This window comes from Eufriesea mexicana, unplaced genomic scaffold (assembly GCF_001483705.2).
Source record: "Eufriesea mexicana isolate 0111107269 unplaced genomic scaffold, ASM148370v2 scaffold1146, whole genome shotgun sequence".
Classification (NCBI taxonomy): domain Eukaryota; kingdom Metazoa; phylum Arthropoda; class Insecta; order Hymenoptera; family Apidae; genus Eufriesea; species Eufriesea mexicana.
This window is the reverse complement of record NW_016909275.1, coordinates 1,524,541-1,545,344: the sequence shown is the minus strand read 5'-3', so window position 1 is coordinate 1,545,344 and position 20,804 is coordinate 1,524,541. Positions and strand designations below refer to the sequence as shown.

Sequence of the window (20,804 nt, the reverse complement as noted above, 5' to 3'; positions counted from 1 at the left end):
AGTATAATATTAAATAGTATAATATAGTATAGTATTATAGTTCTATTTCAGTGGTAATTTCCCTATCCTGTGACAAAATCATGTTACGATTAATTTGAAAATAATTCAATTTTCTTAATATACTATAATATTGAATAGTATAGTATAATATTATAGTATATATTTTTCAATATTTAAATTAAATTGAAGTACTTAGAAGTACAATAAATATCGTTTTAATACTGAAGTAATTTAAATAGACTGATGATAGGGATATAAAGATAGGTGTGTAGTATAAAGATAGTAAAAAGATTCTGTTTTTGTATTTAATATTTTTCATTTGAATGATGCGATTGGAAAAAGGAAAATAGATACTCACCGCGCTAATTGGAAAGCTTGGCAAACTGGTGATTGATGGAGAGCTCGGTTGAGGTAGTCTCAGTTCACTGGCCGCAATTGCTTGTTGAAGCTGATCGTACTTTGGTCCACGTAGATATCTCTCCAAGCATAGGACAACCGTTTGTCCAGTGCGTCTTAATACCTCGACGGCCTCGTGATTTGAGTAACCCTGTAAAGAATGACCGTCCACCTCCACTATTCTATCGTTTATTTGGATCTTGTTGCTCAGATCCGCAGCACTGCCCTCGCTGATGCTCTTCACGAAGATACCAGAGAGCTCCTCTGTAATTGGAATAAGGTAAGATGATATTTAGAGAAAGATGCCTCCAATTGCTAAGCAAGATACTATAACGATATCACATTAAATTTTTAAACTTTCGAATTTCTTAAATTTTGGACTATCGAATTTTTGCTCCTTCCAATTTTTAAATTGTTAATCTTTTGAATTTTCAAATCTTTCGACATAAAAATTTGAGAATTCTCGAAGTTACAAAGTTTTAAAATTTTAAGCTTACAAATTTCCAAATTCCCAAATTACTAAATTGTCAAATTGTCAAATTGTCAAATTATCAAACTGTCAATGTTTCAAATCTTAAAATTTCTAAATCTTCGAATTTTCGCTTCTCCGAATTTTTAAATTTTCAAATTTTTAGACTTAAAGTTTTCAAATTTTCGAAGCTACAAAGTTTTAAAATTGTAAACTTAAGCTTACAAATTTCCCAATTCCCAAATTACCAAATAGTCAAATCGTGAAATTATCCAATTGTCAAAGTTTCAAATCTTAAAATTTCTAAACCTTCTACTTTCCACTCTTCCAAATTTTCAAATTTTTAGACTTAAAATTTTCAAATTCTCGATGTCACAAAGTTATAAAACTTCAAGTTTACAAATTTCCAAATTTTCAACATTTCGATATTCCAAATTCCCCAATTCCCAAATTAAAAAATTTCTAAACCCTCGAATTTTCAGATTTATAAATCCTCAAATTCCCAGAGTAGCAAATTTCCAAATTTTCGAATTCTTATAAATACGATATACTACGAAAAGTACAAATGCAATTTAAAAAATGTCCACCACGTCGCGAGGATTCAAAATATCTACAAAGTATTATATTTTCCCGAGCTTTGGTCTGCCCGCGCGTCAGAAATAATTCACGCGAAACAACGGGAATCATAAATCTTTCGTACGCCGGGGATTACCTTTCTCGCACACGTATCCAGCGATGGTGATCCCGAGGCCGTAAATGTCCTTCTTAAGCTCGACGGTGAACCGTTCCATTTCTGGCAGTGAATTAACATCAATGGTGTCCATAGTGAGCACCGGAAGCTCCGGGATCTGCACCGGAACCGTCGGTATCACTGGCATCGCTCCAATTGGCATTGGATTGCGTACTACGTCCATGATGAGACCTGGTCTTGCCTACCGAACAACCGTCCTTTCGAGATAATGCTTCGAGGACAATAACGTCGAATGATATGCAAATGCGAGTTGCTCGAAGAATCAACGGGAAGGAGACGCTGATAATACAGAGAGCACAGTTGCAAAGTTGGAAGTTTTAAATCGTAACTTTAAAATTCCGCAGCAATTCGTTTGAAGATACAAATTTGATATATCGTACTTTCTTCCTCGTTTCAAGGCGAAAATTCCGAGAAAAATATTGGAAGAGGATTTTGGTGCAAGGTTTACGAGTTTCGGTAAGCGGACTTGTCTACTATAGAATAAAGTCAGGAAGAGGAAATGTGTCTTGCCTATGTAGACTTTAATCCTTTCGATATTATAAACATTGAAGAACTGATTTTCATAAATTATCAAAGTATGTTATTCTTTTGTTCAATATTTTTATAAGGAAATATTAAAACTGGAGAACTATCGGAGGATAAATATCTTTGCAAAATGTAATATTCATGGGAAATATGCTTTCATGGGTTGCACCGAAAGATGGTGCCTAATTATTGATTTTCGTTTCGAGATTTATCAGGGAATTAATATCTTTGTACACTCGGTACACACAGGACGCATGCATCACTGGGTTGAGCTAAAAAATGGTACCTGTTATGAAGAATACAATGGACTAAAAGCGGAACAAAGGGATATGAGATGAGGACGACGAAATATCATAATATACGGTCGATTCACGTCGGTTGGACCAAAAAATGGTATCCGCGACGAAGGACATGGCAAAATGATAGCGGAATAAAGGGACATAAGACCAAGAGCAACGAAATTCGTTACCCAGATCAGAAAATGGCACCTCTGACGAAAGATAGAGGAATGCTAGCGGAACCAAGGGACCTAAGGCCAAGGACGACGAAATTCAATGGCCAGACCAAAAAATGGCACCTCTTATGAAGAACACAGCGAAATGACAGCGAAACTAAGGGCCTAGAGACTAATGACAACGAAATGTCATAAGATTCGGCCGACTGACATCGATTGGGCCAAAAAATGGTACCCATGGCAAAGGACACAACGAAATCACAGCGGAACAAAGCAGTATAAGACCAAGAGCAACGAAATTCGTTGGCTAGACCAAAAAATGGCACCTCTGATGAAGGACACAGCGAAATGGCAGCGAAACCAAGGGCTTAGAGACTAATGACAACGAAATGTCATAAGATTCGGCCGATTGACGTCGGTTGGGCTAAAAGATGGTACCCACGACGGGGGATACAGAGGAATGATAGCGGAACCAAGGGGCCAGAGGCCGAGGGCAACAAGATTTATTAGTCAGACTTAAAAATGGTACCTCTGGCGAAGGTCACAACGAAATGACAGCGGAACCAAGGAACAAGAGACCAAGGACCACGAAATGTCATAAGATTCGACCGACTGACATCGATTGGGCCAAGAAAATGGTACCCATGGCAAAGGACACAACGAAATCACAGCGGAACAAAGGAATATAAGACCAAGAGCAAGGAAATTCGTTGACTAGACGAAAAAATAGCACCTCTGATGAAGGACGCAGCGAAATGACAGCGAAACCAAGGGCCTAGAGACTAATGACAACGAAATGTCACAAGATTCGGCCGATTGACGTCAGTTGGACCAAAAGATGGTACTCACGACGGGGGATACAGAGAAATGATAGAGGAACAAAGGGACCAGAGGTCAATGACATGGAAATGCATCACTTGGACCAAAAAATGGCATCCCTGACAAAAGACACAAATAAATGATAGCGAAACCAAAGAACTGAAAGTCACTGACGTCGAAATTCGTCGCTCGGACCAAAAAATGGCACCCGTGACGAAGGACACAATGGAATGATAGTGGAACCAAGGAGCAAGAGAACAAGGACGTCGAAATATCAAAAGATTCGACCGACTCACGTGCATCTCGACGTCGGATTCCTGAGAGTACATGTAGCCATTGTCGTACGCGTTGTCCGGCTGCACGTGGCGCATGCTGTGCGTCTCCGGCACGCCGTGCACCAGGTGGCGGTCCAGCTCGTCGGGGTCACCCAGAATCTTCGTCGGTACGATCGGAGCGTGGCTGCCGAGTGCCTGAAAACGCCACGTTCGATTGGAATCTCTGGCCCGAATCTGGGATTGGGGACAATTCCAGTCATTCGAATATATTTCATCAACGAATCTTGCGTTTCTTTCTGGAAGGGTCATGTCACATGGGGTTCTCGCACAGGGTGATTGTGGGGTTCTTATATAGGGTGTATATGTCCTTGAACTGGAAATGGTTGGTGAACTGTCTCGTGAAGAATATTAAAGTTGTCGAAAGAATTTAATTTGAAAAATTGTATGATACAGAGAGGGGTAGATTAGGTTGTTAATAAGTTTTGTATAGTTATAGTGATGCGAGAGATAGTGAATTTTTTAAATGAAATTTTGTGGCTTTTGGTTCATAATATTAATTCATTTTGTTTATCATTGGCTACAGTGAAATTAAATGTCAGTGAAATGGAATGAAATGCAAGTGTATTGTATAGCTGTGCTATTTTGTATAGTAATTCAGAAATTATTTAAACTAATTTCTTTATATTTTTGGAAATTTTCATTCGTGGAATAATTAAAATGAATTATTTTTTTTAACACTAGAATTACTATAACATGTATCTATGTATATTAATTGTGAACTAATATTATACTTAACTATACTATACACAGATAATAATAATTAAAGTGGTATGTGGGATATTTATACTGAATTTTTTTTTTTTAATACTAGGATTACTGTACCATGTATCTATGTATAAATAGTGAATTGATATTATACATAAATATACTATACACAGATAATAATTGAAGTGATATGTACAATCATATTTTTATTCGAATAAAAATCAACGTTAATTTTGTTAAAAGCACCTGAAAACTCTCAGTAATTTCAAAAATGGACACGAGATCAATCATTTTAATTGCTTTTCTGTTTTTAGTATTAATGAAATTTCTTTTCATGAACAGGATTACTGAGGTATGCTCAATCGTATAGATGATGTAGAACGAGAGTACTTACACTGCACAAGAGTAACCAGAAATAGGTTAGATTTGACTATGATAAAAGGTATGATAAAAGGGTTCAGTGAAAAGAGCTTAGAATTCAATGAAAGAAATGAAGTAATAGGATAGTGAAAAGGTGGAATATCATGAACCAAGACATTTGTTTAAAACATCCAATGAACTAATAATTTTTGGACCCCTTTATACTAATAATATTTAATACGAAATAACAAAATATATTTTGATATAAAAATAAAAATTTTTAAATGCAAAAAGAAAATGCAAAAGGAAATATTTTTACACTATTCTTCACTTTGATAACTGCAATCAGACAAGAAATGCAACTCCAATCCAATGAATAATGAAAGAGTAAAATAATTAATTGTAAATATACAATTTCAATTTAAAATATAAAAAGATAATTAAAAAATATTGATATTATTTTTACAAGAGGACCAATTACATATTATATTTTATTTATAATTCACGATGTGGTTTTCCAAGTTTATAAGCTTCATATACAAGGTGTCTCAGCAATATTAATACAACCGGCAGGTGGGTGATTCTACGTGAAAAATCAAATCGAAGATAAGGAATAAAATTTTTTCATTGGAAGCTTCGTTATCGAGAAAATCGAATTTGAATATTCACTGAGTGCGCGTGGACTTAACCTCAACTGATTGTTAGATGGGCGGAGCATCGGTATATCAGCGTTCTCAGTGAATATTCAAAATCGATTTCCTCGATAACGAAGCTTCGAATGAAAAAATTTTATTCTTCATTTTCGATTTGCTTTTTCACGCAGAATTACCCCCTCTTCTGGTTTACCCCAGATGTCGATGTACTGGCGGCTATCCATCTAATTGTAAGTCAAAGTTAAGTGCACGCGTTCTCGGTAAATATTTGAAATCGATTTTCTCGATAACGAAGCTTCGAATGAAAAAATTTTATTCTTTATTTTCGATTTGTTTTTTCACGTAGAATCACCCGCTTCACGGTTGTACTACCGTTGCTGGGACAACCCGTATAGCTACAGTAATGGAATCGTTGTTCGTTCGATTAACAGCTAAAAGATCGAGAGGAACTTTTTGCAATCAAGTAAATTCCAGTGACATCGTGAATACGTTGTATCGCAAGAAGTAAATAGGTGATATAGCTGCTGTGAAAACGAGGAAAGTCGAACGACTGGAGTGCTTTTAGCTTAGTAATGCCTGCGAGAACTACAAGACGATCAATTATGACAGTATTTACTGTGCAAACAGTCCGATCCAATGATTTAATGAAAACGCTCTGCTACCATTCAATTAAAGAGAATTTCCATCGAATCGATTCGTTCAATTTTTCAACTAGCAGCAAGAACCTCAATTAAGAAAATTAAACGAAAGCACTGCGAAAAAAGCAGTAAATTCTTTCGTTAATAAATACTAGAAGAAGGATATAATTTCTTCCTCGAAATTCGAAAGACTCGTTTAAAATTTTCCTCACATTTTCATGGATAAATTAGATTGTAATTTTAGAAATTAATTTTAACAATGAATTAAAAATTAAAAATTTATCGACTCATTTGGGAAAAATATATATGAAGCACGAATCGAAATAGGTTTCAAATCTCCTAATCCAAAAGCTTTTAAAAATTCGAATTTTTAAATTTATAAATTTTCAAAATTCCTAATTTTCAAATCAAAGCTTCGAACGTTTTTAATTTCCAAAGTTTTGAAGCATCGAAGCTTCAATAATTTCCAAAATTTTGGGACCACTAGCTTTTGAAATTCGAGAAATGCCAAGCCTCGAATCTTAAAAATTAATCATTCCCAGGTTTGGATATTAATAATTCTGAAATTTTCCGCACTTCTAATCCCCAGGCTTGCAGTTTCCAAGCTTCCAATTTTCAAACACCTAAATCCCGAAATCCTCGGATCTCCAAATTTCCAATCGCCCCAAACTCCCTGACGTCGAAACATTCAAATTTCCGAGCTCCCGATACGGATTCCACGATATTAAAAATATGGAAAAAAGGGTGAAAAAGGTGAAAAAAAGAGGGAAAAAGAGAGGGAAAAAATTGGAATACAATACCTGGTAATCCGGCGACGTTGGTTCCACAGGTCGCGCGACAACGAGCCGCACATGTGTGCCGGATTGTCGCAGAACTGCCGCAACCTGTTCACTTCCCATTCCCCGCAGATTGACATCTCCGATTTGCAATATATGGTCCCCGCTTTGCAGCCGATTATCCTGCAATTCGTGGCGCAGACGAACCGTGTTTAATTCGCGAATCGATCATGGTTAAATGTCCCTGCTTCGTTTATTTTATATTGTTCCCTCTGTGTCCACCGTATCCTGTTTTCTCACAGGGTATTTCGATGCCGGGATTTGGCACTTGCAAGTTCCATGCTTTCCGCTAACTCGATTTCCCGTCGTGTCGACAATAGGGTATGGAACTGTCGGGAATCATGGCGGGGGAAGAGCTTAAGCTAACCGGAAGTCATCCAGTTCACGTACAATTACTCATTGATTTAACCCTAAATCTACCGCGGTCAAATAGCCGGTGAATGAGAACGAAGATAAACTACGAGGGAATGGAACAATCAGAGATATTGGAAAGTTTATTAGGTATAAGAGAAGAAAAATCGCGGAATTTCTAATGAAAATTTTAAAAACCATTCGTTATTAAAATTTTAAATAGTATAATAGGGTTATTGTTAATACGGAAAGGTAGAATTTCAAAATTAATTTCGAGGTTTCTAATTGATAAATTACGTATATATAAAAAAATGAAATAGTTTGAGACATTGGAAAATTAATTAGGTATATGGGAAAAAAAATTGCGGAATTTTTAATGAAAATTTAAAAAACTATTCATTATGCAAATTTTAAAAATTATGATAGGGTTATTGTTAATACGAAAAGGTAGAATTTCAAAATTAATTTCGAGATTTCTAAGTGATAAATTACGTATATATAAAATAAGATACCTAATTAAATTACGTATTCCAAGATTTTAGAAATACTCCATGTCTTTCTGTCATCACAGAGTTTAAATATAACTAAAATACTAAGCCAAAAAATAAATAAATAAATAGAAATAAAATAAAATAAAAAATCCACAAAAAAGAATATTTTGCAAGAAAAATACCGATTAAAAAGATTCGTGTGCAAAATTTAATTTTGCAGAAATGGAAAAAATCATTACCGTGTTCGCGAAATTTGAATAAATTTTCGGTTAAATAAATTTTTTAAATGCATCGTTTTACAGACTACATCGCTAGTAAAAAAATATGTAAAACGAGAAAAATTCACAAAATAATAATAAACAAATAAATTAATTAATAAATTAAAAATGAAGCAATAAAAGCTTAATGCTAAGAGAAAAGTATGAAAATCGTCAACAGGGTTAATATCAAATAAGTAATAATTAAAAAGGAAAATTGGAATGTTTATGGAAAATTTAATAAACTCACTCGATCGGCGACACCTCCCGGAAGTATCGTCTTGACGACAACACCGGTGCTTCGTCCACCGACGATTCCGAATCCAAGACCGCTGCCATCGTTGATCAGATTTATAACTTCAACTTGAGCCCATTCCGTGTTCAGCTGCAACAGAACAAACACATAAATTTTAGCTGACGTTCCTGCCCGATCCGCCATTCTTCAGGCGCTTATCTTATCCTAAGGCAACGAGAAATCATTCAAAAGGGAAGGATCACACGGTAAAAGAAAACGATATATCGATATCAAACTCGCGATAGAAATCTGCGCGAGTGATACTCCGATGCTCGGCTCTTTTATTGCCAACTGGTCGGTATCTTCATCCCATTTCTTTCCCTTTAGACTATGATCTAAATATTTTTCTACGGGTGAATGCAGCAAAATATCGGGATTAAATTGTATTCCAAATATTTTAAATCTTAAGAAAATAAATAGTACAATTTTTCTCTGCGAAAATCGGTATTTCCTCCCTCACGAATTTATTTCTGGAATAAGTATTAATATAAAATTAATATTTCGTAGGCATATCAAAATGACCAAGATTTTTACTCATAACACGTGTTTAAAGCTGATAATAGAATTCGGAATGAAAATTATGATTTTATAAATTTCTTAAAATTTTTTAAAATATTTTTCAATATTTTTTAAATATTTTGTGTGTTTAAATTCGATAATGTTTTGTGGTTTATGGTATTTCTATGTTATTATTTTGTTTTTTTTTGAGTGAGTGGAGTTAAAATTCTCTGAATTCGATAATTAGCGCTGGAGACTTGGAATTTGAAGTAATTAGGAGCTGTCTGTTCGGAAAATTCAGAATTTGGAAACTGAGATTAGGAGTTAAGCTAGGAATTCGGAATGTGAGACTAAAAACTGTAAACGAGGCAGCTCGAAGTTTAGAATTTAGAATTTAGAACCTGAAATTGGGGGTCTGGGACTAGACGCTGGGAATGTGGAACCAGGACTTAAGAATTTCAGATCTGGTATTCGGAATCTGAAACTTGAAACCTGGAATCTCTGCTACGAAACAAGTATTCCGAAGGTGAAACAAAAAAGTCTGGTATCACGAGTTCCAATCTTCTCCAAATTTATTAACCCTCTGTGATCAGAATTCCGTTTCCTCTTAAATAAAGAACCTTGCATTTGATACTTAATTTTTATCGTAATCAAAAATAAAAAGATGTTTAATACAATTAAATCACAAATTTTTCACTTTCAATCTTATCTACACTTTTTAATTCTGGATAATCAGAATTTTCTCTGCTTTGTAGTGAAAGAATTACAGATGTATTACAGATTTTCACCTAAATATAAAATTACAAATTTGAAATAATTATTTACGAATTACAAGAAAAATAATTTTGTATTAAATTCCAAGCTTCGAATTTTGAACTTCAAACTTGTAAAACAGGAATACCTTTACATAATCAAAATTCTGTTCATTTTTAAAATATTTTCATCGAAATATAAAATTAAAGATTCGAAATAATTATCTACGAATCATAAGAAAAATTATTTTTATTAAATTCCAAGCTTCGAATTTCGAATTTCAAACTTCTATAAAGGGAATATCTATACATAATCAAAATTCAGTTCATTCTTAAATTAATTTTAAAAATCTACTAGTAAAAAAAATTATTTTCATTAAATTCCAGAGTTCCAATTTCGATTTTCAAACTTCTCCAAATGCAATACCTCTAGACAATAAAAATTCTGTTCCTTTTTAAGATAAACTACATACTTTCACCTAAATCTAAAATTAAAGATTTGAAATAATTATTCATTAATAACAAAGAAATTATTTTTTCTAAATTCCAGAGTTCCAATTTCTAATTTCAAATTTTTCCAAATACAATACCTTTACATAATCAAAATTCTGTTCACTCGTAACACTTTAGAAAACCATTACTATCGATCACTCCAGAATAAAAACTTTAAGCAGCATAATTCTCTCCAGAAAAGGGTTAAAAATACCAAACCTGAAGCACCGAATTTCAATTTACTCCACGTAAATCCCGTTTTCATTAGAGATAAGCATAATAGATCGTTTCGCCGCGGCATAATGGTGCATTCACAATACTCAGGAGCGGAAGAACAAGCGATTAAAATAAAATTAAAAGGCGAATCGAACACCTGTGCATACAGCGCGTGCATTTGTTGACACTGAAATGGCGGAATCTCGTTGTAATCGGAATAATACCCCGCGATATCAATTTTAACGCGTATTCCGTAGCTATTCCAGCACGGGGACGATGAAACAGGGAACGAAACGCAGTAATGGGATTTCATAAACGAACGTTTAACGCGTGCGTTGTATAAAGGCCGTATCATCCGGTCCCTGGCCGCCATCTTATAGCGTTTATCCGCGGTTTTAAAATGAACCGAGCGTCGCCGTTTTTCATCAGGGTCCGAATAATTTTACAAAGCACATGCCACGGTATGCTCGTAATTGTCCATTCGCTGGACCGTGGCAATTAAAACAAGATAAAGAGCGAATCTTCGTTCGCCTCTCTGCCTAACCCCTAGCTCTGCCAGGGCTCGGCCATGCCGAAGCGAGTTCGCAACGATTTCAGACCGATCCCAGCTTCCACCCATATGTCTGAACGAGTCGAAACGATCCAGGTGACAGCCAATAAGTTTTTATTATCGAACATTGTTGGCATCGTTATCGAAGTAATATTAATAAAAATATTGGAAAGGCTATGGGAGACAGCGGGGAACAAACGGGGACATTATTTCACCATTTGCTCGAGAAATGTGCCTTCAAATTGTAATACCTGCTATTTTCATCAAGACTTTCTACATTTTCCAGTTACTTCAAAGGAAGAATTGTTGTAAAATGGTATTAATTGCAGACTCGAAAGAGTAATTACTGCGGTGATGGTTAACATAAATTTTGAATATATATGTGTAGAATTGGGATGAGTACGGCCCTGAAAAAATGTCAAGAGTGTTTGGGTTTAGAAACCTTAAAAAATTCCAAAATACACAAAAATCGTTTTTCCACGTAGTATCAAAAATCCTTTTTACTTCCCTTTTTTTTATTTTTAATTATACTTTAATTCGCGTTAATCCTGTTGAGGATTTTGACAGTTTTCGTACTCAGTGTTTGTGATTTTCCTTTTATTTTATGGGTGGATAGTGTTATGTGGCCGTTTCTCGTTTTGCATATCTTTTACTGTATGTATGGAGGTGGTCTGTAATGTAGGAGATGTGTAATACAGAGGATGTTTTGACGTCAGAGAAAGGATTTGGATTTTTATTTTCCTCTTTGTCCTTTTGTTGCAAGTATCTGTTGGATAGATATATTTTTCCGGTTATTTGGTTGAAATTTTTATACCTGGTATTTTCACGGGGATTCTTGTGGATTCTGTGTTGATTTAAAAGAAACAAAAATTATTTTAGAAATAGTGGTGATTGATGAAATTTCGAAGATTTATTATAATAATATTGTCATAAATAAATGAAATAATTATTTGACATTTTGAGATTTGTGTCTTTAAATTATGATTAATATATTTATCAAAAGGATTTGTTGAATAAAATAATTCTTGTTTGAGATTTGTGATTTTAAATTCTGATGCTTAATTTGTATTTTGAAACTATGTTAAAAAAAAGAATTAGTATGAAAACGTTCACCAAATGTGTAGGAATAAATGAGAAATACCATTGTATTTTTGAATTTCATATGAAAATTATATTTTTAAATTGTCATTGATATTCTTTAAATTTTGGATTTTGAAATTATTCTAAAAAAAAAGGAGCGATTAGAAAAATAATATTCGCAAAGAATAGAAATTTTGTTATGTAATACCAACTTAAAAATAAATGAAAAATATTATTTCATCTTCTGTTCTATATCTTTTATTTTCCATTTTACTCTATATTTTTATCGAAAATATTTCGAATCGCATTGCGAGTAAATTTTATATCGGAAAAGTGGGAGAATTTTGAAGGTTTGAAAAATCGAAAAATAAAATTTGAAGAATTATTAGAAGTGACGCAAAAGTTGAAATTAGGGTTGCATGGCTTTTCAAAGAAATGTCACTGCTTCCTCTCTCTCTTTCAATTTTATTGCCTCGGGTATGTGCTATCCCGACAGATAACAAGATGCGTTAAAGTTGCAAAGAAAAATGTAAAAAGAGGCTTGATTCACTGTCGTCACCGAGGAAATTCGTGGCCCCGGGCCATCCTGAAACTTTCCATCGATCGACGACACCTGTGTCTGTTTGCTACACGTACACGGAATACACTGAAATACACTGCCTTCTGGAAAACAGGCAATGCTATCCATTGTGCAACAGTCTGGATGTGAATTTTCCAAGGATATTCAAAATTCTAATTTCTCTAAAAAAAAACTGTATATTTTCTATCAAATATTTCTTTCCTGCCATATTTTATATTTTTCTTCTATATTTTTATACACATGACTAATTGTTTTTATCTGAACTTAATTCGATAATAATTAAATATTATTTAATTAATAATTATTTTAACGACAAATAATTATTATTAAAAATAATAATAGAAAAAATACAGAATAAATATGCAAAAATACAGAATTCTTCCCTTTCCCAGATTTTTTGCTTAATAGGAAAAAATAAAATATTCCTATGCAGATGGATATATTCGTTTCGTTTAATCACAAAATAGTTGTATAAAATAGTAATAACAAAATAATTTAATAAAAAATAAAAAATTGTTATGCAAATGAATTTTCTTCCATTTAAAAATATTTTCTTAATACCTTTCCTATTTTTATGTTTATTAATCCTAATTAATAAATTTTAAAAATGAGCCTAGGAAATCTGAGAAATTTTTATGCGGAAGATTTCTCTTTTCTCCGATATTTTTCTTTCTCTGTATTTTCTCTACTCTTACGTTTGTCTATCCCCGTTATCTATGCCCCATTTCTAAGTTATCTAAGAACCCTTGCCAGGTCCATTGGCTCAGCGGTTGTCTTCCAGTTTTTATCCGAAAAATAAGTCGGGAAATGAAAGGAAACCGAGACTCGTTGAACTTAAAAATTTGAATTTCCTTTCACATTTTCTCCAGGCGATTTACCAAGTTGAAGTTAGTCGACGGAATCGATATCTGCACGCGTGTGCCGGGTCGTATTTTCAATACACGGTGCTTCGAGTCTCCTACGAATCGTGTTAATATCGCAATTAACGTGATGAAGTTTTCTAATTATCGCTTGGGCTAGCAACGAGGTAAGAAGGAAGGAGATCACAAGAACGAGGGATATGGGTCAATAGTTCTCGTTAGAACGAAAAAAAAATACAGAAAAGGGAGAACAAGAGAATAGGAGAATGAAGAGAAGGGTAGTCTTTGAAAATTCGCATTGTTTCTCTTCTAGCATCCCTGTTTCTTCTGCTCGAGAAAAAATATCCAAGTTTAGCCAACAGTTTGCCTGGAAATATCGCTACGTTACAATTCCCAAATTTATGTATATATAAAATATTAATTACACGTCTTTTATTTATTTTATATCACATCATTACTTTATTTTTATTTTCTCCATTTAAAAGCATGTTGAACATACAGCAGTATCATCGATCCATTGCGAATTAAATTAGATTCCAATTACAAGAATTCCAATTACAAAATTAAAAAGAAATTCGAATTAATTATTCCATTGCTAATTAAATAAAATTAAAAATTCCACTGCAAAATTCGTTATTGTTTCTATCTCTGATTGTAAGTCCTATTTTTAAAACAGTATAATAACAACTATGAAGAAAAATATATAGACAGAGGTATAATAAAAATTACGTGAAACGTAAGTAAAAGACGATAAATAAAATATTAATTAAATTACACAATATAAAATATCGTAGATATATATACGATCATTTGTCAAAGCAACCGTATTTCCTTAAATTCAAAACAATTTTTAAATATCTAGGAAAATAAAGAAACATATTTTTTAATATACAATGAAAAATTAATATGCTTCGTCCATTTTAATTTTAAATTAATAAAATTCAAATTATTCCCAGAATTGGAGAACTATTTTCAAACAAACGAAAGAATGTTCCAGAATAATTAGAGTTAAATAAGCAAAAGAAAAAGGACCAAAAATTTTCATTACATAAACAAATAAATTATTTCCCATGCAAGAAATTGTTAATTAAAATTTATTTGTCAAAGTAACCGTGTTACTTTAAATTCAAAACAATTTTTAAACATCTGGAAAAATAAAGAAACATACTTTTTAATATATAAGAAAAAATTAATATGCTTCGTCCATTTTAATTTTAGATTAATAAAATTCAAATTATTCCCAGAATTGGAGAACTATTTTTAAACAAACGTAGCAGTGTCCCAGAATGATTCCAAAGAGTTAAATAACCTAACCAAAAATTTTTATTACATAAACAAGTAAATCATTTCCCAATGCAAGAAATTGTTCGATAAAATTGATCGAATTTTAAATTTCGAATTAAAAATTTCTTTTACGTTCCTACCCTTCCAAGATCCACGAAATCCACAAAAGGAGCTCAGATTTTCAGCATCCCCATGAACGTAATAATTTTTCCTCTCTTTCATTTTCCTCTTTTCCCTCATATCGCCTGTAAATTTTTCTCTCTCCACCACTTTCATTACAGGAGAGAAATTATAACAGAGATATTACGGAGCACAACAGGGTCTTCTTATTTTCGTTGAACTTTCACGAAGGTACGCGCTGCAACCCCTATTAATCAATTTAAAAGAAAGAAGCCTCGTTTCATCCTAATTTATCAGCCTTATTTCATCGAGGCGAGGCAATTACGAGGAATCTGAAATTTCGATACTTCCATCGTCCTTATTATCATTCGCGGTTTCTCTGACCGAGACGGAGCTATTCATTGTTTAAACAATCTCGAGTGACTTAAACGGCAGAGGAGTCCACTCGTCGGGGCAACAATGGCGGCTCGAAACCCTGTTACGGAGGAGGCCCTTAAAGTTTCGATAGATTGCTTCCCCGAGAGGAAGAATTATTTTTTCTCTTCGTCTTCCGCTTGAGAGACGGTTCCTCTGGCGATCGACTTTATCAAAGTGAGTTAAACATCGGGTAATATAGCCAGAGGCCAAGCAGCCTGTACTGATAATAAAATTTCTTTCGAAACGACGTTGTACTTTCCTTTATCGCGAAACTTTAAAGCGGAAAAATCAATGGAAAAGCACAGCCAGGGTTGATGGAATCGACGGGGCGGTTATCTGAAATGTTTGCCGAGTTGTAAAATGAAATATCGTTCCTAGGGGCAATAGCGTCTCAGGGTTCTGCGAATTCAAGTATAAATTCGAATTTTCTTTCGACGACGAATCGTGGTTTTTCGTGGGTGCAGGTGACATCCGAGTGTCCCCTCAAAGGGGTTGTTTAATTACGTTCCAGTTTCTGTTCGAACTATCCAATCTGAAATTTTAACTCTGGGTATTGAAGTCTAGAACTTCTACACTTGCGAACCTTAAATTTTTCAATTTACAGTGCAAATTTGAAATTTTAAGTTTTACCTAACAACTTCCAAATTTTATTTTCGAATTTAATATTTTATATTTTAATTTTTAATCCTAGAATCTCGATCGTGGGAATCTGGAGCTCCTCGATTTGTAAACCTTAAATTTTTCAGTTTAGAGTACAAATTTGAAATTTTAAGTTTCACCTTCATTTTCGAATTTAATATTTTATATTTTAATTTTTAATCCTAGAATCGTGATCGTGGGAATCTAGAACTCCTCGATTTGCAAACCTTAAATTTTTCAGTTTAGAGTACAAATTTGAAATTTTAAGTTTCACCTAACAACTTCCAAATTTGATTTTCAAATTTAATATTTTATATTTCGATTTTTAATCCTCGAACTTCGTTGGCTTTGAAAAAGTAGCTTCAACTTTCGATTATTTTTTAATTTCTAGCTCCAATTACACTGTTCAAAATATTTTTAATTTCGCTCGAATTTTGAAAATAAAGAGTAGACAGTGTCTCTTGTAATGAAGAAACCGTACCCAGTGAAATTTTAAATTTCTAGTTCTGAATTCCCATGATTCTCGCGTAATTTAATAACGAATACGACCTGGAGTAATAATCTCCTAATAAAGGACAATGATGGAGAAACTGAACGCGCTTGTTACGATGATTAAAAATCATTTCGGAGTACGTCGTGGCATATTTTGAAAGAGGTGATAGCGAACTACGAGGAAGGAATATCCAACGATTAATCCCGAATCGAGGAGTTAATTACTTGTGACACCGATAGCGAAGTAGCTCGAAAGAAACCGATAATTTCTGGCGAGTCAAGTGGGTTTCCCTTTGAGACGATAATTGAATGAATTTCGTAACGTTGCGACATCGTTAATCGCCATGGACAAGCTCTGTAAACATGAAATGTTTAGAACGCGGCGAAATTGCTGAAAATTACAGGGTTACGTTGATCAGTACGGCAATTATACCGTCAAACAGGTCGGCAAATGTTTAGGTTACCATGTTACGAAATTTCTGAAAATTACATGCGGACGTTAATTAACGCGGTAATTACTACGTCAAACTGGTCGATTATAATTTTCTCTGCGATCGATGGAAATAAGGAGACGTAGAATGTGAGTTATTGGTAATTACGAACGTAATTAATTCGGATTGCTTAATCGTTGGTGATAATAAGAGCAGCTGAGTAGAGGCTATTACGATGAAAAATGTAATTTCTTTTTTTAATTATTCATATTCTGTCGAGTATTTTAAATGGGAGAAAATTAATATTAAATATCAGGGAAAATCAGTGGGATATTAAATGTGATTGGTATTTATGTAAATTTATATTTTTCTGAGATAGAATATGTATTTTTATATTCTATTTCATCCGTTAAATTTTTAATTATTTTAATTTTTCATTTAAATAAGAATTTTGGAAATTTGGAGGTTTTGGATTATAGGATTGTAGGATACTAGGATTTTAGAATTATAGAATTTTAGAGTCTCTAAATTTCTAAATTTAAGGATTTTAGGAATTTAGGATTGAAAGATTGAAAGATTTTAGAATTTTAGAATTTTAGTGTCCGAATTTCCAAATTAATGGATTTTAAAAATTTAGGATAGAAAAATTTCAGAATTATAGACTTTCAGAGTCTCCAGAGCTTTCGAATTTCTAAATTTATGGATTTTAGGAAATTAGGATTGAAAAATTTTAGAATTTCAGGAATTTAATATAGAAAAATTTCAGAATAATAAAATTTCTAAATTTAAGAATTTCAAGAATTCAAAATAGAAAAATTTCAGAATTTTAGAATTTCGAAGTCCGAATTTCTAAATTCAAGGATTTTAGGAAATTAGGACAGAAAAATTACGGAATTATAGAATTTCCTGACGAGTTAATCCGCCCTGCACCTCTCCCAACGTCCAGTTTCTCTTCACCCCCATCTAAGCTTCAAAATTATCTCTACCCTAAAACCAACCAAAGAACATCGACTCATAAATAGTTAAAAATACCATATTCCTATCGAGTTTGGAAACAATGAGAGAAACTCTCATCTCGAATGAACCTCAAAAAATCCCACCCCCATAATTCCCTCGCACCCCTGCAATCGCGGCAACGTGAAAATTGATCTCGATTCAAGCAAACGCCGATGATGCAGGCAAAACGAAACAGCCCAGCTCGATTAACGGCATTTAACTTTCATAATAGGCGAAACACGATTTACGCTTTGGAAGCCGGGGGAAAATAGAAACGAGGCTGGTTTCCAGCGATCGACAGCTAGGACAAAACGATTTGCAAACACGCGTGACACGCGCGAATCAACGTTTCGATGAAATTGACAGTGTCCCGCGGTGCGATGGTCCAGTTAATATTCAAAACGTCGCTCGAATCGTTGGAAATCATAATGGCCGTGATATTTCGGCCACTTTCGAGCGAATCGGCACCCCCGAGGGAGGAATTGCTCTTTCATATCGACGATTTCGTTCCTTACGCCACGGACAGTTCCAGCTCTCATTACCGGAGAAGAGGGTGGGAAAAAAGAGAATTTTTACGAGCCAGTGGCTTATTGCTTCTACCTTCATCCCTCTTTGCAGGTCTAAGGAATTCACGCGCGATCGATTTCTTGTTGCCTCCCTCGGGACCCGGTCTTCGGGGTGGTATTCGAGTGATAGCGGTGTGGACGGAACTGTTTTGTTTGACTTGCTGATTTTCCTCATGAAAGATTGCATTTTCTTTCATTTTTATCAGCCTCCAACGAAAATCATTCATACTTCGAAGAAACCATGTGTAGTAGGTGAGTTTTCATTGGAGAGAATGAAATTTCGTATTTGCAAAGTTAATAATTAATTACAGTTAATTTAAGATGATATAAATATATTACTAGATAGTAATATGTAAATATAACTAGAAAGTAATATATCAAATGTCGAATATGAAATATAAAATTTAAAATAAAAGATATAGAATATAAAATATAAAATATAGAATATTAATCCTTTGCACTCGACGATTTTTTGGCTAAAGATGTATACGAGTTGAAAAATTTTCTGCTATAAGGCTGATGATATTTCTCTAGCAGTAAACAAAAAATCGTATAATAATTAACAGGTAGAATTATTTAATTTCGACACCTCGCACACTGTTACGTTATCTTCAACTTGATATATTAATTAATATCGAGCTTTGAAATTACATCAAATAGTGACTGGAGAGCGCCTCCCGAGTGCAAAGGATTTAAATATCTATTTTTTATATTTAAAATATAGAATATCAAAAATGAAATATAAAATGGAATAAAACGGTAAATACTATAAATATAACTAAATTACAATAGAAGAATGTAAATAAAATAATATAGAGTACACGAAATAAAATAATGCAAATTATTCTAAGCCATATTTTACTGTAAAAAGACAAAAATTTAAGTAAAATTTGCAAATAATTAAACTTTTAATCGCGTAACTTCTTTACTTTAATTTTCTCGTCTACTGCGATTCAAGTTTCGCCACGAGAAAGCGTAAAATTTGAGTTAATGTGTATATATACATTAATACGAGTGTCATGTATATTCCTATGCATAATACGAATGCATAACGTAGATTCTGCGTACGTGTGTAACGCACTACATTCTTGACGTACAATTCGCATTTCTAAATAATTTCTTACATGGAAAAATGTATTTTACCGACAGTACAAAGGTGTACTACTACCAACTCCTACATACTCCGACCTACTTTTTGACAACAACAAAAAGGAGGGAAAATACCGCAGAAAGTTAGAATTTTCTTTCTTTCATGTTCATGTCTTTATTCAAAAAAATAATCATAGAGTGTCCCACTTTCTGAAATCGTTCGATCTCTCCACACACGCGTTTGGAAAAATTACGATCACGAGAATTATCGTTAATGGCGTCTGTTTGTCCCAGAATAAAATGTTACACGATCCATTCAACGGATTCAAAGAACCTTTGTATTACCACGACAAAAGATAAAAGAAAAATATAACTGGAAAAAGTTACTTTAAAAAATTCAGTCGTCGATAAAATTTTATTTGTTTAATTTATTTTTCCCTACTTTAATTTTCATGGAAAAATTTATTATACGAATTGATGGATTCGTGACACGTTGAAGCAATTTTAAACAAATTCTGATAGAATACATTAACAATAATGTTAGACAAATTTTTGTTTAGAATTGTTATAGAATTTAGATGATCAGTGAATAGATGAATTTAATGGCTATAGTACTGTATAGATGGCTGCATGAAATATTGTATTCATTGTTAATAGTGATTTTAACACTAGAATTACCAACCCAGTGAAAATGACCGGTCCCAGAATTTTCCTTTTTGCAATCACCGAACACATGCACCTGCTTTAAGAATAAAATTGGTATCAACTCGTATTAAGAAAGAACTGTAATCAATATATTCATTCATATTCATCGTGCCGCTGAAATTACTATAATCTGTGCACGTTATAGTTAGGTACCGATTAAAGATCGGTAGTTCTAGTGTTAACCCTTTGCACTCGACGATTTTTTCGTTACAGGAAGAAAATAACTTAGACTTATTGCCATAAAGTCGACGATAATTTTAAAACGATATATAAGAAATCGTATAGAAATTAAGACGTAGAATTATTTTACTTTGATGTTCCACGTATCGTTAGGTAATTGTAAATTTGATATATTAATTAATATCTATCGTTGGAATTTGATTAAATGGTGACTGAGAGGCGCCTCTCAAGTGCAAAGGTTAAATATCTCTAGCGATAGCTGATCTATTCACTGATCAATTCTAGAATTGCAAAATTGCCAGGATTTAGATCAGTGATCAGTGAATAGAGCATTTCAATGACTATAGTACTGTATAGATGACGCGAGAATTTTTGTCCCCCATCGAGGGTATTATTTTTCAAATTCCTTCGATCACAATGTCATATAGAAACTCGTTACGAACCGATACAAAATATTCAATTGAATCTGTTCTTTTTAGATGGCGAGGAAATTGCTGAAAATAGACGAAAAATGTGATTTCA

At 33.4% G+C, this 20,804-nt stretch overlaps 1 protein-coding gene across 1 annotated transcript in view; it reads right to left on the bottom strand.

Annotated features, from left to right (window-relative positions):
* LOC108547657 (uncharacterized) overlaps positions 1-20,804 on the bottom strand; it is a 192,991-nt gene that overhangs the window by 72,578 nt on the left and 99,609 nt on the right. The window contains exons 7-11 of the mRNA XM_017900257.1: positions 8,291-8,425; positions 6,906-7,064; positions 3,711-3,884; positions 1,578-1,797; positions 359-660 (exon numbers count right to left, since the gene is read on the bottom strand). Of these exons, the coding sequence (XP_017755746.1) occupies positions 359-660; positions 1,578-1,797; positions 3,711-3,884; positions 6,906-7,064; positions 8,291-8,425 (990 nt within the window). The remainder of the gene's footprint in view (positions 1-358; positions 661-1,577; positions 1,798-3,710; positions 3,885-6,905; positions 7,065-8,290; positions 8,426-20,804) is intronic.